This window comes from Chiloscyllium plagiosum, unplaced genomic scaffold (assembly GCF_037043375.1).
Source record: "Chiloscyllium plagiosum isolate Xiang-an unplaced genomic scaffold, Cpla_swu_hap1 HiC_scaffold_23, whole genome shotgun sequence".
Taxonomy (NCBI): Eukaryota; Metazoa; Chordata; class Chondrichthyes; order Orectolobiformes; family Hemiscylliidae; genus Chiloscyllium; species Chiloscyllium plagiosum.
This window is the reverse complement of record NW_028270161.1, coordinates 61,319,201-61,334,927: the sequence shown is the minus strand read 5'-3', so window position 1 is coordinate 61,334,927 and position 15,727 is coordinate 61,319,201. Positions and strand designations below refer to the sequence as shown.

The window sequence follows — 15,727 nt, the reverse complement described above, 5'->3', positions numbered from 1 at the left end:
ATAAATAGACAAAGCCTTTTCCCTGGAGTGGGGGAGTCCAGAATTAGAAGGCATAGGTTTAGGGTGAGAGGGGAAAAATGTAAGAGAGACCTCAGGGCCAACTGTTTCACGCAGAGGGTAGTACGTGTATGGAATGAGCTGCCAGAGGAAGTGGTATGATTGCAACATTTAAAAGGATGGGTACATAAAAAGGAAGGGTTTGGAGGGATATGGGCCAGGTGCTGGCAGGTGGAACTAGATTTGGTTGGGATATCTGGCCTGCATGGACGAGTTGGACTGAAGGGTCTGTTTCCGTGCTGTACATCTGTATGGCTCTATGACTATGTGACAATAATAAATCAAATCAGAATTAATTTCTGTGGATTCTGTGTCAAAAGGGCTATCATGTCCCAAGTAAGATGGCTTCATAGATGGGCACCTTGTCTGTGTTAACCATATCCAGAGAATATTGCTGCTGGTCAGTGTACCAAAAGAATTGAGTGGAAGCAATGTACAGCAGATACTAAATGAGAAAGAGATTGCCTGTAAATCTAGATTTATGTAGGAAGATTACTTGTGCTTTTAACTATGTGACAAGTTTATTTTGTTGTTTTGTTACTGTAAATGTTTTAAAAGTGAAATCCTGTCTGTTTGGGTCCTTTCTATTAGCTTTGTGGGGATTCTGTTTTAAAATGAAGTGTGTTCATCTTTACAGGGATTGTAATAAACTTGTAATCAACATCAGGTACACTGAATTTTGTTGAAACTAAACAAACAAAATATTTCATTTTTACTTTTTTTCATTCGGAATTAAGCTAGTTATCTTTAACATTCAGACCTTTCTGGAGAGAACAGAGTTATCTGAAGACTTACTTGACGTTTGTGGCTTAGAATTAAAAAGTGGATTTGAAACAGAACTAAGACAGTAGACTGACATAGTGCAAGAATTCTGAGTCCGTCAACTAAACATCTCCTCTGTACATCAGGGAGCAACTTTACTAAAGCAATTTTCCACAGGTATTAGGCCCATAATATCTGTATTCAAGATGTTTAAAGAATTTAGCTATAAGACTAACTGCCTTCTACACTTGAAAAGCATGCACAAATGATGCAAATTTCTAACTCTTAGTATTGTTATTTTTAAATTCATTCAAATCAGGCACAATGAGATATATTTAACAAATTAGACCCAAACTAAAGACTTAACTTGTGTCAGAATTCTTTCGTATGTTCAAAGATTTACAAAGTTAATGTTTTAATCTACTTGATGATAATACCAAACTGCAGAAGGATTTCTGATGCAAAGGACTGTGTCTAGGTTATACTGAAATAGGCAATAAAAACCTGATGACCTGCATAGGTTTTACATATGGGCAGCAATTTTTATGCAAATTATGTATTTTTATATTTATACGGTCCAAATATGCTGGATTGCTGTCACTAACAAGTATGATAGGATCCTCCAACTTACACTGATGAAATGACTACTTCGTGTGGATTAAAGATTTTACAATTGTCCTACATTTCACAATAAACAAAAGCGGCTGTGAACGAAAATATTATTCACTATTCTCTACTCATAGATTTACATAGTTCCTGTTCACTTAAGTCTCAGTTTTGGAATTATCCAGCTTCAAATTGATCTATAGATTCACACCCTTTCTATGTCTAAACTCTTTCAGCTCTATGAGCTCAACCCTTCCCAAACACACTTCTCCTTTCACCACAGACTCCTGCTTTAGCAACCACACTTCCCAGTCCACTTCTCCCGACACCGATCCCAGTGGCAGAAGAGAAAGTCTTGGGCTGGAATTTTACAGGGAGAAGCACTCTCACACAGATTGCCACTCTTGCTTTTTTTCTTTTAAATGCAAGGGAGCTCCACATTTCTCAGACGAGATTCCACTCAAGGCAACCTCAAAAATGTGGAACTGTACTTGCATTCCAACAGTTCTTTGATAGTGCGGAACTGTCGCAGGATGGCAAACTAACCCCATTTTCACAGCTGTCAGCTCCCATACTGTGAAATGTCAAGGTCTTGACAACCACTGTCAAACTGTAAATATATAATGGTGTGATGTTAGGGTGCTGGGAGGGTTAGATACCAGATGGCTAGGGAATAGGATGCCTGATGATTACAGGGTAGAGTGCCAAAGAAGGATGCCAGATCAGTTGTGTGCCAGGGATAATGTGCCAAGTGGATAGGCTACCAAGTTAATAGGGTGTAAGCATGGAAGGCAAACAATGCATCTTTAGGAGCGCATGAGAGAAATTAGGTTCGGCCCAGTGGAGGGAAATTTTGTATCGTCGGGCCTTCCAGATTGGGCCCAGCAATAGATGATTCTGTTTGGGTAAGGTCGGGAATGCTTCCAGGGGAGTTGGGGGATCATCTCCAATTCTTCTGAGGGGAGGGGATATTGTTAGCTCAGGTCCAACAGGTGGCAGGAAGGAGGAGGGCTGGGTTCAGGGCTTTTGGAGGGGACAGTGTTGGGTCAGGATTGGAGCTGGGTATAAAGGATGGTGTGCAATTGGTATGTGAGATAAGGATAAGGTCTGTTAAATAGTTACTCAAGACTACATAGTTCATAGTCTAACTCATCCTGAGCAAGTATATGGCTTCATCAACATTTTGCGCAGTCTCTAATTCCAATGGAGACTTGCAGAGGTTTCTAGACAAACAGGAATACTCAATTTCCTTGGCAATTCCTTTGGAATCGATCGCGATGGGCTGTGCACAACTCACATCCATGTCAGAATAATGACCATCAAGCCTCGACTATACACAAAATCCTGAAATTGCATCAAATAATAATCACCAGTGAGAATATGTGCTTTTTCATTAACGAGCTTGCTCAGAATGGAAACGATTCCTTACTCAACATTCCCTCCAAGATGTGCCGCCATGGCAAACACGAGGGGACACAACTTTTAAAGTGAGGGGAGATAGGTATAAGTCAGAGGTAGTTTCTTTACTCAGAGTAGTGAGGGTATGGAATGCTTTGCCTGCATCGGTAGTAGATTCACCAAGTTTAAGTGCATTTAAGTCGTCATTGGACAAGCAAATGGACGTACATGGAATAGTGTAGGTGGGATGGGCTTCAGATTAGTATGACAGGGTGGCGCAACATCGAGGGCCGAAGGGCCTGTACTGTGCTGTAATGTTCAATATTCTATGATCTGAGCTACAGGGCGAGGCTGAAAAGGCTGGGGCTGTTTTCCCTGGAGCGTCGGAGGCTGAGGTTTACAAAATTATGAGGGGCATGGATAGGATAAATAGACAAAGTCTTTTCCTTGGGGTCGGGGAGCCCAGAACTAGAGGGCATAGGTTTAGGGTGAGAGGGGAAAGATATAAAAGACCTAAGGGGCAACTTTTTCACGCAGAGGGTGGTACGTGTATGGAATGAGCTGCCAGAGGATGTGGTGGAGGCTGGTACAATGGCAGCATTTAAGAGGCATTTGGATGGGTATATGAATAGGAAGGGTTTGGAGGGATATGGGCCGGGTGCTGGCAGGTGGGACTAGATTAGGTTGGGATATCTGGTCGGCATGGACAGATTGGACAGAAGGGTCTGTTTCCATGCTGTACATCTCTATGACTGTATGACTATGGGTATGTAGGTTCTGTGCATGCCAATCAGCAAGCTGCTCTGTTCCAGACATTGATTTTGAGTTTCAGAAGCTGCTGCATCTCAGATCACGGAGGTCTACGTAGCAGGTAAAATAATTCAAAGGAACATTGGCCCCATGCCAGGATAGTATTTAACATCAGAGAAAGGACAGATAATGCACAAAGCTCAACCTACATTATTCCACACTCCGTTAACTTGACCAGTATAATAATCTTTTTCCTTGATATCTTAAAACAATAAAAAAAATATAAATTTATATTCTGAACTTTGGACTTGTAGGAACTGAATTGACAGATAAAAAGGCACATTAAAAACCTCTGGAGTTATTGTACAGACAATATCATAGAACATGACATCAACAAGAAATAAAAATTGGAAGCGATACAGAAATTCAGCAGAGAATTGCTGCAAGACTGACATAACTTCTCCAGCAATTCCTATTTTTATTTCAGCTTTCCAGTATCTGCAATATGTTGCATTCATGAAATCTGCCCATCCTGGTCATACACATGGGCACTTCAAATGGCAATCACTCTTTCATTATCAGTTATGAATAGAGTGTGAATTAGACCCTAAATGAAAATCTCTGCTTCCTAGTGGCTGTGCAGGATTCCACATAATAGGATTTTGCACGAGGAATGGTACAATAATAAGTCACTAAAGCTTGGCAGGTTAAATGGTGCAACCTGTGTACATGCATGTAAGTGAGAGTCTCATTTTCAAACTGAAACCACAACAGAATATATAAACAACTAAAAATTAATAAAACTAGAAATGAAAAATATACATACCATTACTAGCAAGAAGAAACAAATCTTTTAAAGTGCTTACTTCTGCAAACGATAAAAAAAGCAATGTTCAGTATAAGAAACTTAAAACTAACAAAAATAAATTTGGTCAGAAACAGCTAATAAACAATAAAGTAACGTTAAGCCCTTTGCTGACAGAAATGCTATGATGCATTAACCAGTTTTTGACTGATCTCATACAATCAATAAAATATTTCCCTTATATACGAGTTAGTACGAATAAAATAGCTTTGAACAAATTAATATTACTGCTGTACATTACATGATGGTTACATTTTGAAATATACCTTTAACTAAAAGCAATCCAGAGAATTCTGGGTAAGTCTCTCTGGTTGGAAACATGCCTGTGTAATCCAGTGTCACAGGAGAGAATCTTGAACAAAAACCAACTGAAGTGTCAGACAGCTTTATAAACACTTCTTCACAGTATTTCACAGAAAAGGAACTGCTGCTGTTTGAGACAAAGACTAAAAAACTACTGCTCTGGGGATCCAAATGGACTGCTTTAGGCTGACTAGAGAGTTTGGATTCCATTGAAAAGTTAAGAGAATGAGATGCTTAAGATTTAAGGAATGGGGTCACAAAGCTATATGTTTCTGGTCCTTCAGAAAACTCAACCAGGGAATGGATTGTTCGTCCAAGGACATTAGAATTTCAACCTGATATGGTAAAGAGTGACTGTCGGATAGTTCTGTAATGCTATATATTGACCAAAACTAAATACATTATGAAAGGGATTAGTGAGATATATTCACAGTGTACAATTTTTTTAAAAATGCAATGTATTTTGTGATTGTTATTGTTAGTTAGTTTGCAGTACAATCCTTAAAATGTGAATCCCTGTCCCTCAGTTCTTCCCATTGTTCACGGTGTCAACGGGAATTGTAACAAAATTAATGACATTACCAAGGTCTGCCACAATTCTGCATCGTAGACTGGTTAGTAAGGTTAGATCATATGAAATCCAGGGACAGATGCAAAATTGTTTATGGTAGGAGACAGAAGGTGGTGGTAGAGGGTTGTTGTTCAGTTTGGAGGCCTGTGACCAGCAATGTTCCCCAAGAATCAATGCTGTGTCCACTGTTGTTCATGATCTATATAAACGAATTGGATGAGAATATTGGAGACATGGTTAGTAAGTTTGCAGATACCACCAAAATTAATGGTATAGTGGAGAGTGGACAGAAAGTTATCTACAAGGACAATGGGATCTTGATCAACTGGGCCAGTGGGCCAAGTAACAGCAGATAGATGCGAGGTGTTGTGGTTTTGGTAAGGCAAACCACACTGTAGGGAATCTAATCTAATCTAAAAAAAAAACAGGGCAGAACTCTCACAATTAATGGTAGGGCCCTGGGGAGTGCTGCTGAACAGAGAGACCTGGGATGCAAGCACATAGTTCCTTGAAACTAGTTCTCACAGGTAGACAGGCTGATGAAAAGACGTTTGGCCATGCCTGTCTTCATCATTCAGAGCACTGAGTTTAAGCGTTGGGATTCATGTACAGTTGGACAAGACATTGGCAAGGCCACATTTGGAATACTGCATACAGTTCTGGCAAGCCTACAAGATTAAAATGGAAAGAATGCAAATAAGATTTAGAAGGATCTTACTGAGATTGGAAGATTTGAGTCATAAAGACTTTCTTCCTTGGAACATAGGGGACTGAGGATTGACCTTATAGAGGTTTATAAAATCATGAGGGGCATAGATGAGGTGAATAACAAGGTCGTATTCCCCAGGGTAAGGCAGCCCAAAACTAGAAAGCATAGGTTTAAGATGAGTGGGGAAGGACTTAAAAGGGATCTGAAGGGTAACCTTTTCACACAGAAAGTAGTGTGTACATAGAATGAGCTGCCAGAGGAAGTGGTAGAGGTGGGTACATTTACAACATTTAAAATACATTTGAACAGGTAATGGACAGTAAAAGGTTTAAAGGAAGATAGGCCAAATACAGACAAATAAGACTAGTTTAGTTTAGGAAACCTGGACAGCATGGATGAATTGGGCCAAAGGGCCTGTATCTGTTCTGTATGACTCTATAATTAACTGCAACTGTACAGTTAAAGGGAGGGGAAATATAAAATAAAACAAGGAACAGTCAATTTCGTGTTTAATCCTTTTTAATGAGTAAAGATTGTAATGAGTAAACTTTGAAGTTTCTTTTTCTGATAATGAAAACTTCGTCTGAAATAAACATTTTAACTTTGTTCCACTTTCATCCAGTTGTTGTGAAATGCCGATCAAACATTAATTGATAATTGCTCTGAAAGAAGTTTAGTATCACTAACCCAGGATGCTTTAATGATCTACATATGTCAATTCTGTATATCAATTGTTCACATGCTATATTGAGCACCGTAACCTCTTCTAACATCAAAGTTTCATTTTACACACCCATAAAACAGCTGAGATTAAATCATTTTAAAATGTCCCAATGAAACAATTCATTTTGTTCATCTAAGGCCAGAAATATAAGCTATTGGAATTTTGGTGGAAAGCATTAATGATCTGTCCATGGTGTAGCACTGAACTGAGGCATAGTCTTCTTAAACTAGATTAGCGACATGGGTAAGTTTTCTGTCAAGTACATTTATTTCATTAGTCTTCGACACCACATAAGATCACATATGGATGAGTTTCCAAGTATCCCACAGCTAGAGAAGAGTGAGCTGCTGACTATATCTTACTGAGCATATCAGATACAGTCTGTCTTCAGACATTTATGTTAGATCACACTTTGTGTACATACAGAGAGTTGAGAGACCAATATAATAATCCAATTAGAAGGCAAAGTTTGCTAAAATGGGGCGCTTTTTTAAAGTATGGAGGGGCTTTGGGATCAAATGGAAACGAACAAATACTTAGGATGTGTGGCACAGAAACAGGTCACTCAGCCCAACTAATCCACCTTATTCCACTCTAGCCTCCTTACTACCATCTTTCCTTGTCTAAATCTGGTAAAATCACTTGTCCTTGTCTAATTTTCTCTTGGATACATTGACATTATTGGTTTCAACCCCTTCCTCTAATAACAACTTCCAGGTTCTCATCATTCTTTGGAGAACAAACTTACTTCTGAATTCTCTATTGGATTTATTGATGGTCTACTAACATTCCATTTCTTTCAAAAAAAAAGGAAACAAGCCTGTTCATACTTCCTTGACATGTCTACTCTCATATTCCTGGTATCATTAATGGATGTCTTCTCTGCACTCTCTCTGGGGCCTCTAATACATCTTCAAATACTGCTCTAAGTTATGGCTGTCCTACTGTGATTTAATCAAGGTTCAATACAGATTTAACATAACTGCCTTACTTTCCAATTCTATTCCTCTAGAAACAAGGCTTATTGATTAGATTAGATTAGATTAGATTACAGTGTGGAAACAGGCCCTTCGGCCCAACAAGTCCACACCGACCCGCCGAAGCGAAACCCACCCATACCCCTACATTTACCCCTTATCTAACACTACGGGCAATTTAGCATGGCCAATTCACCTGACCCTGCACATCTTTGTGACTGTGGGAGGAAACCGGAGCACCCGGAGGAAACCCACGCAGACACGGGGAGAACGTGCAAACTCCACACAGTCAGTCGCCTGAGGCGGGAATTGAACCCGGGTCTCTGGCACTGTGAGGCAGCAGTGCTAACCACTGTGCCACCGTGCCGCCCACAAAGGCTTGCTTTCTTATAGCCTTGTTAAATTGTGCTACAACTTTTAGTAATTGATATATTTGTTCTCCAATATCCCTTTGATTCTCTATTCCACATAGATTTGGACCTTCGAATTAGTGAACTCCCTGTTTTTCATACCAAAACAAAATACCTCTCAATTATCTGCATTAAACTTCATTTGGCAATTATTTGCACATTCTGCAAATGTATTAATATCCTCCTGTAATTTGTGGCAAATATTGACTATCCAGCAGTTTGGTCTTATCTGTAATTTTAGAAATGCATTCCTGGATCCAAAGTTCAAATCATTCATGCTATTTAATACATAACATCCCAGCTATACATTTATCCTTTTTTTACACCAGGTTGTTTCGTATTGCAGAGGTAAAAACACCTAAACTCTTACTCAGTACTGTACAGGAGTTTGAACATGTTGACAGAATAAATAATTAATACATGACAAACCTTAGTGGAATAAAACAGGGTACTATATCAACTATGCCCATTATTTCAAACCTTCCCTTCTTTACACAGAAACAAAGTTTAATTGTACAGTAATTCAAATTAGGCAACGCAATAATAACTGAACCATTTTTGAATTACACAGTAATTTGAAGTAACCAGCTTCCATTTAAAAGACTGCATTCAAAGTATCAGACTCAATTAGCAAATAGAAGTCAAAGGTTTTGCTTTTACAATTGCTACAGAGTTAACAGCATTCTATTTAAGGAATGGCACTTGATTTGTGAGGCTGAACATGTTTTTAATACTCACAGAATCATAGAATCCATTGAGTCCATCAAGTCAATACTGCACCTCCAAAGAGAATCCACCCTTACTCTATTTCCGTAACCTTGCATTTACCATGGCCAAAGCACCTAACCTGCACATCTTTGGACTGTGGCTGGAAACTGGAGCACCCGGAGGAAACCCACACAGACATGGGGAGAATGTGCAAACTCCACAGTCACCCAAGGATGGAATCAAACCTGGGTCCCTCATGCTGCAAGGCAGCAGTGCTAACCATAGAGTCGCCATATCCCCCCACAAATGTGATTACTACTTGAATTGGTGATGACTGTGAAGTAAAAATTAATTAGATTATCTGTGCAATAATATCAAGAGAGGTTTCACAGTTCAGCCCCATAACTGCCCTGAAGCCTTCATCAGAAACACTACAACTAAATTAACAAACTTTCCAAGTGGCTTATTCACTAGTTGGCTCGAAAGGCATTGAAACATCCATACTGGATAATTATGATTACGCTGCTAAATTTAACTATTATTAACAAAATTGCACTCTTAGGAAACATAGCTTTCCCAGTACATTCACACAATTACATCAGTAGATTACAAAGGAACAAGATACTTCTGCATCCAGAGAACATAACCCACAGATTTTTATTACGCTGAGGATCTCTGCAATAACTAACCAGAAAACCAGCAATAAATGTAACAGATCAACAGGCAACCACCATGCGTGCCAAGGATACAAATGGAGAAGATATTAATTGAGATTGAAGTCAACAAAGGGAAGAGTCATGTTAAATGTTTATTTTCTAGAATGGCATGATAAGTTGCACAAGTGATGAATCAACTGGTGTTGAAATGACAATAATTTGACAGGTAAATGGAGCTCTTTACAAGCACTATTCAAATGTCAAATACAGGTTAAGTTAAGAATTTAAAGGTATTAAATGTTATGCATTCCCCAAGGTGAATCCAACAGTCCAGTAAATAGCATTGGTCAACATTACCTGTGAGATCCCTTTCCCTGAATTGTATCATTGGGAAGATCATTGTGTCAGCGACCTGTTTAGCTAGTTCTGTATGAAGAGAATTTAGCTATGAAAAAAAGTGATTTTATTAGTTACATATACTGAAATTCAATAAGTAAAATTACATGAATAATACAGAATTTATACAGTTTGTAAAACAAGGATTTACACCATGGTAATCTTCCTATTTTATTCTCTACTACATTTACCTTCCATTCAGGACTCAGGAAATTCAGAAAGGTCAGTGGATTGAGGAATTGAGGGCGAGTCACTGATACCCTGCGTTTCAAATGTTGCACATTTCAAATGCAGGTCAATTGAGAAAATGAGGAAATATGGAATTCATAGACTTCACTTGAATGGCGATTGGAAGGTAAGTGTCATCTAAACTGTTCATTGGCATTGAAATAGCAAGCTACTTCAGCCACTTGTTCCAATACGAGACAGCAGAGAAACTGGCAGAAGGAAATTGTGATAATTCCAAGGCTCTTGTTATCATCACTTCACTGAGGGCATGGGGGCCTGGAATGAGGATGAGATGTGGGGTTAACTGGGCAGAGAGAAAGGTGCAAAAGGCAAGGAGTGGGGTGTGTGAATGCAGGAAGGTATGTTTGTGGGGTGTGTGGGTACAAAGGGGTGCTGGACGATTGTATGTGGGGGATGTGCGTGGTAGGCGAGTACTGTGTGGTTAGGGTGGTGTGGCAGATTTGGGGGACTGAGATGATGCCGGGAGACATAGTAGTGGAGTGGTGGAGCTGCAGGGGCAAGAAGGAAGAGGGATGTAGAGGTGTGGACATTTTAAGTAGCAAGGGGTGTAACCCTAATGATGGAGTCACAGCATCGCCATGTACTGTGCCACTCCTTGTCGTGGTTGGTGAGCACAGTGCACAACACAATGGTCAGAACAAAATGGCAGAAGCAGACTCCTGGGCTGTGTTTAAATATGATCCTGAAAACGAGGGACAAAACATGGGTGGGACTTATGGGAAATAAGCGGGACAATCCAGAAAGTCTTCTATCCCTCTCTCTCATATCAAATTGGAAGTCATTCAAAAATTCCTTAGACAAACACCATCATAGGCCATGGTTTGGTACAGTTATAAATGTTATTGTATAGGGAATTTTTATAAGAAAATGCAAGTAATTTCTTACAAGTTAAGAACATGGAATATTATCAAGCTAAGAAACACAGGATACCACTTCCAAGATAAACAAATACAAAATTCAAGGTAAAGTTAACAGAATGATCAAAGGAAACAAATTTATATTAGGAAAATGATAATAGGAAAATGATAGATAATGGAAAGAAAATTTGTAAAAATGCAATAACATTTAGAATAATCTATCAAATACACAGTATAGCCAAACACATTAAAACACTGAACATATAGTTGAAGCGGAGTGTCTGAGTGTTGGGATTCTTTGGCTTTACTTGCCTTGACCTTACCCTATGCTTACTCTGCGCAGACTGTGACAGTATCAATGAGCAATAAAATCAAAAAACTAATTTTTGATCAAGCAAATATGGAGAAACTATTTCAAGTGTCAGATGGTCTGTGACCAGAGTACGCAAAGTGCTAGTGTTTGGCAGAATTGAAAGGACGAAACATTTTTCTGCACATCAAATTGTTCTGATCTAGAATGCAATGATTGAAATAGTGATAGAAGCAGATGCTATCACAACTGTCAAAAGACAACTGGATGAATACTAGAAGGGAAAAATTTATATGGCTACAGGATAAGAGCAGAGTCTAATTCTTTTTAAATTCTTTTAAAGAGCCAGTATAGCTATGATAAACTGAATGGCTCCTGTGCTTTGTCATTCCCTGATTCAGTGAACTTTCCTTTCAATCCTGTTTTTCCTGTTGGTTTTTTTCATGTCCGAGTCATTTAGATTCGATTTTGATTGAAAACTTGAGGGAGGGAAGTTTTACATTCTGTCTGCACCAAATAAATGTACATGATTGCAACCATGTCAGATCATCTTATCTGGGCTGACTTTCTAGTTGGGCAACCACAGTTGGGCGGCACGGTGGCACAGTGGTTAGCACTGCTGCCTCACAGCGCCTGAGACCCGGGTTCAATTCCCACCTCAGGCGACTAACTGTTGAGTCTGCACGTTCTCCCCGTGTCTGCGTGGGTTTCCTCCGGGTGCTCCGATTTCCTCCCACAATCCAAAGATGTGCAGGTCAGGTGAATTGGCCATGCTAAATTGCCCATAGTGTTAGGTAAGGGGTAAATGTAAGGGTATGGGTGGGTTGCGCTTCGGCGGGTCGGTGTGGACTTGTTGGGCCGAAGGGCCTGTTTCCACACTGTAATGTAATCTAAAAAAAAAATGATGTGAACATTTGCTCCCCTGGAGCAGGAAACATCACTAGGTAAAATAGATTAATATTATAATAAATATACCAATGGTTATTGGATAAAATTTACTAGCTTTCTTTTTACAGAACTTCAAACTGCTTTTGATACATTACATACAGCATCAACAGTAAAGATTAAACATTAAGATTGATCAAATAAATTACAGGATACCAAAATTGAGGCCTTTTTCATTATAACCATCACTAAGTCTGTGTTCAACCACAGTAAACTAAGTACATCCAATTGCCACTGTACTGGTTCGGGAAATAGAGCTTAATAGGAGCTTGTGAGCAATAAGTGCGTTAGTAAAGTTTTTTTTGCTTCATACCTGCACATAGGCAAAAGAAAACAAGAAAAACACAAAAACGTTTTTAAAATACATTAACTGTGAAAGAATAACTGAAGAAATATTACAGAACAACAGTAACTGTGCACAGAGGAGAAGATATTCCTCAAATATACTTAGTGTTTGTCTTCACAAGAGACGGATGGTGCAAACACTGTTACAAAGCAGCTATGTGAAACATTGGATGGGAGACACAGAAAATAACAAAGCGGTTGAGCATCTTTGAAACAAGCTGAAAATGTGTTGCTGGAAAAGCGCAGGTCAGGCAGCATCCAGGGAACAGGAGAATCGACATTTCGGGCATAAGCCCTTCTCCTGTTCCCTGGATGCTGCCTGACCTGCTGCGCTTTTCCAGCAACACATTTTCAGCTCTGATCTCCAGCATCTGCAGACCTCACTTTCTCCCCATCTTTGAAACAAGGCAAATCACCATGTCATGATAAAATGTGTCTTAAGTTGCCAAAAGAAGCAAAACAACTGCAATATGGAGCTTATTTAACTTAATTTACATGAATTTTAGGAAGACTTTTCTCACTGTTCAGAAACATAAAAGTCCATAGAAGCTAAGGACAAATGGCAAATTGCATTCTGAAAAGACTCAGCCGCAGGAAGCAAAAGGTAACAAAAGCAAAATACTGCGGATGCTGGAAATCAGAAACAAACACAAAAAGTGCTGAAAAAATTCAGCAGGTCTGGCAGCATCTGTGAAGAGGGAAACAGAGTTAATGTTTCAGGTCCAATATGACTTCTTCAGAACCTCAGAGAAAACAGCACCAATTGCAAAGGGCACTTGCATGACTGAAGACCATTCCCAGTGAGAGCTCCACAAAGCTCAATGAAATGTTCCTTGCTATTTTTGGTTTACTTTAAAGAATTAGACTTGCTTTGGCGATCATGAGGGCGACTTCAGCAGTGGTATCCTGTAGCCACTCGAGAAACCCAGAAGCCATGGAGGGAACAAAAGATGAACTTTGTTGTACTTTGTCTCAATTATTTCTTTTTATAATTTCTGTAATTAAAATGACACCAAATTTTGGTGACTTACACATATCTCATTGTATTTTCATAAATACAAGTGTATAAATTGTTATTCTATTCTAGACTTAAAAATGGAGAACTTGATTAAGGCATTGGAGCTGACACAAGAATTGGTCATCTGCTTAATATTCAGGTAGAAAGCTATGGGAAGATATCAATGGGCAGAAAAGTGGTAAATGAATTTCAATATGAGGAGGATGAAATGAGAAGGGGAAACAAGGCAAAGAAATACACAACAAATTGGAAACATTGAGAAGTGTAGAGAAACGGCAACAGTACGGGTTAAAAAGCTGGTTAAAAAGACAGTCTATGCTTTAGCTGAGAAGAGAAAGAAAGAGCAAAAAAAGCTATGCTAGAACTGTATAAGACTATATAGATAAGCAACAATTAGAGTACTGCATACAATTCTTGTCATTTTACATGTGATCAAACTAGAGACATTACAGAAGTGATTTACAAGTGATGTACTGGGAATGGTAATATTAGTTAAGAGGAAATATTAGATTGACTGGGTCCATTTCTTTGAAGCAGAGGAGGCTGAAGCGAGATTTTGCAGATTATTTGGAGCCTATAGAACGTGAATAGAAAGAACCTATTTCTCTTCGCAGAGGGATAAATAATCAGACAACAGAAAAGTAATTGGTAGAAAAATGAGGAGACAGCTGAGGAGAATTATTTTCACCCACTAGAGATTTGGAACTCAGTGAAGACAAAAAACGCCCATCACATTAAAAAAGATTGGATAGGCAGTTGAGGCACTTTAACCCACAGAGCTATGGATGAGTATGGGCACAGACAATGTCACACGGCCATCTTCTGAACTATGAACTTTCTTTGTTTCAGTGCTGCCCTAAATTTCTCTATTAACGTTCCTTCATGCAAACAAGCCATTGCTTAAATACATCAATGCTGTTTACTTCAATCCTTCCATCTGGCAACAAGTTTCATATGTGTACCACCAGCTATGCAAATAGTGCCCATCAAGCCAAATTTTGTGTTTGATCAATTAATGGTCATTCCACATTTATATCCTTCACTTTTGCATCCCAAAAGCCTCTCACATTCCACAGAATTGAAGCTAGAGTAGTTCAACTCAAAAGACTGGACTAATGATTCAGGATCAAAGCCCAACATGGCAGCTGGATAGGTTAAACATAATTAATTTAAATATTTGAATAAATTTGAATTTAAAAATTGGTAATGGTGAATATTGTAATAATTACACTGTTATAAAACCTCATTTAGTGCTTTCAAGAAGTAAGTCTGTCATGCTAATTTGTGACTCCAGATTCATGACAATACAGCTGACTCTTAATTGTTCTCAGGAATGGCCTATCAGGTCACTCACTTGTGTCCAGGAAACAAGATCCTTCTCAAAGGATAATTAGGGATGAAAAATAAATGCTTGCCTTGCCAGTCAGAGTACCACTGAATGAAGAAAAATAAATATATCATACTGAATTCTTCATAAATTTATATACTTCTATCAAGCTATTTCAGATTCTCTTTGTCATTACTTTTGCAAAATTATATCCCTTACGTTGGAACATTTTAATATTTTCAGTTTCTTACAATTGCAGAATAATTATGAATGTGGGAAATTTAATGTCAATATAATAAAATACTCAGTAAGTTTGCAGATGACACCAAAATTGGCAGTGTAGCAGACAGTGAGGCAGGTTATCTCACAGTACAACCTTAATCAGATGGGCCAAGGAGAGGCAAGTAGAGTTTAATTTCAATAAATGTGAGTTGTTGCATTTTGGAAAGGCAAATGACGACAGGACTTATACACATAATGGTAAGGCCCTCAGGAGTGTTGCCAAATAGAGACATCTTGGAGCACAGGTGCATACTTCCTTGAAAGTAGAGTCACAGGTCGACAGTTTGAAGGCAGCATTTGGCATGCTTGATTTCGAGTTTAGGAGCTGGGTGTGGCTGTGCAGCATGTTGGTAAGGTTACTTTTAGAGTATTACATGCAATTCTGTTCTCCCAGCTATAGGAAAGATGTTATTAAACGTGAAAGGATTCAGAAAAGATCTACAAGGATATTGTAGAGATTGAGCTATAGGGGGAGGTTGAATAGGCTGGGACATTCTTCCCC

At 38.9% G+C, this 15,727-nt stretch overlaps 1 protein-coding gene across 1 annotated transcript in view; it reads right to left on the bottom strand.

Moving 5' to 3' along the window:
* appl2 (adaptor protein, phosphotyrosine interacting with PH domain and leucine zipper 2) overlaps positions 1 to 15,727 on the bottom strand; it is a 159,445-nt gene that overhangs the window by 89,458 nt on the left and 54,260 nt on the right. Inside the window, exons 5-6 of the mRNA XM_043713267.2 lie at positions 9,854 to 9,941; positions 4,400 to 4,441 (exon numbers count right to left, since the gene is read on the bottom strand). Coding sequence (XP_043569202.2) covers positions 4,400 to 4,441; positions 9,854 to 9,941 — 130 coding nt within the window. The remainder of the gene's footprint in view (positions 1 to 4,399; positions 4,442 to 9,853; positions 9,942 to 15,727) is intronic.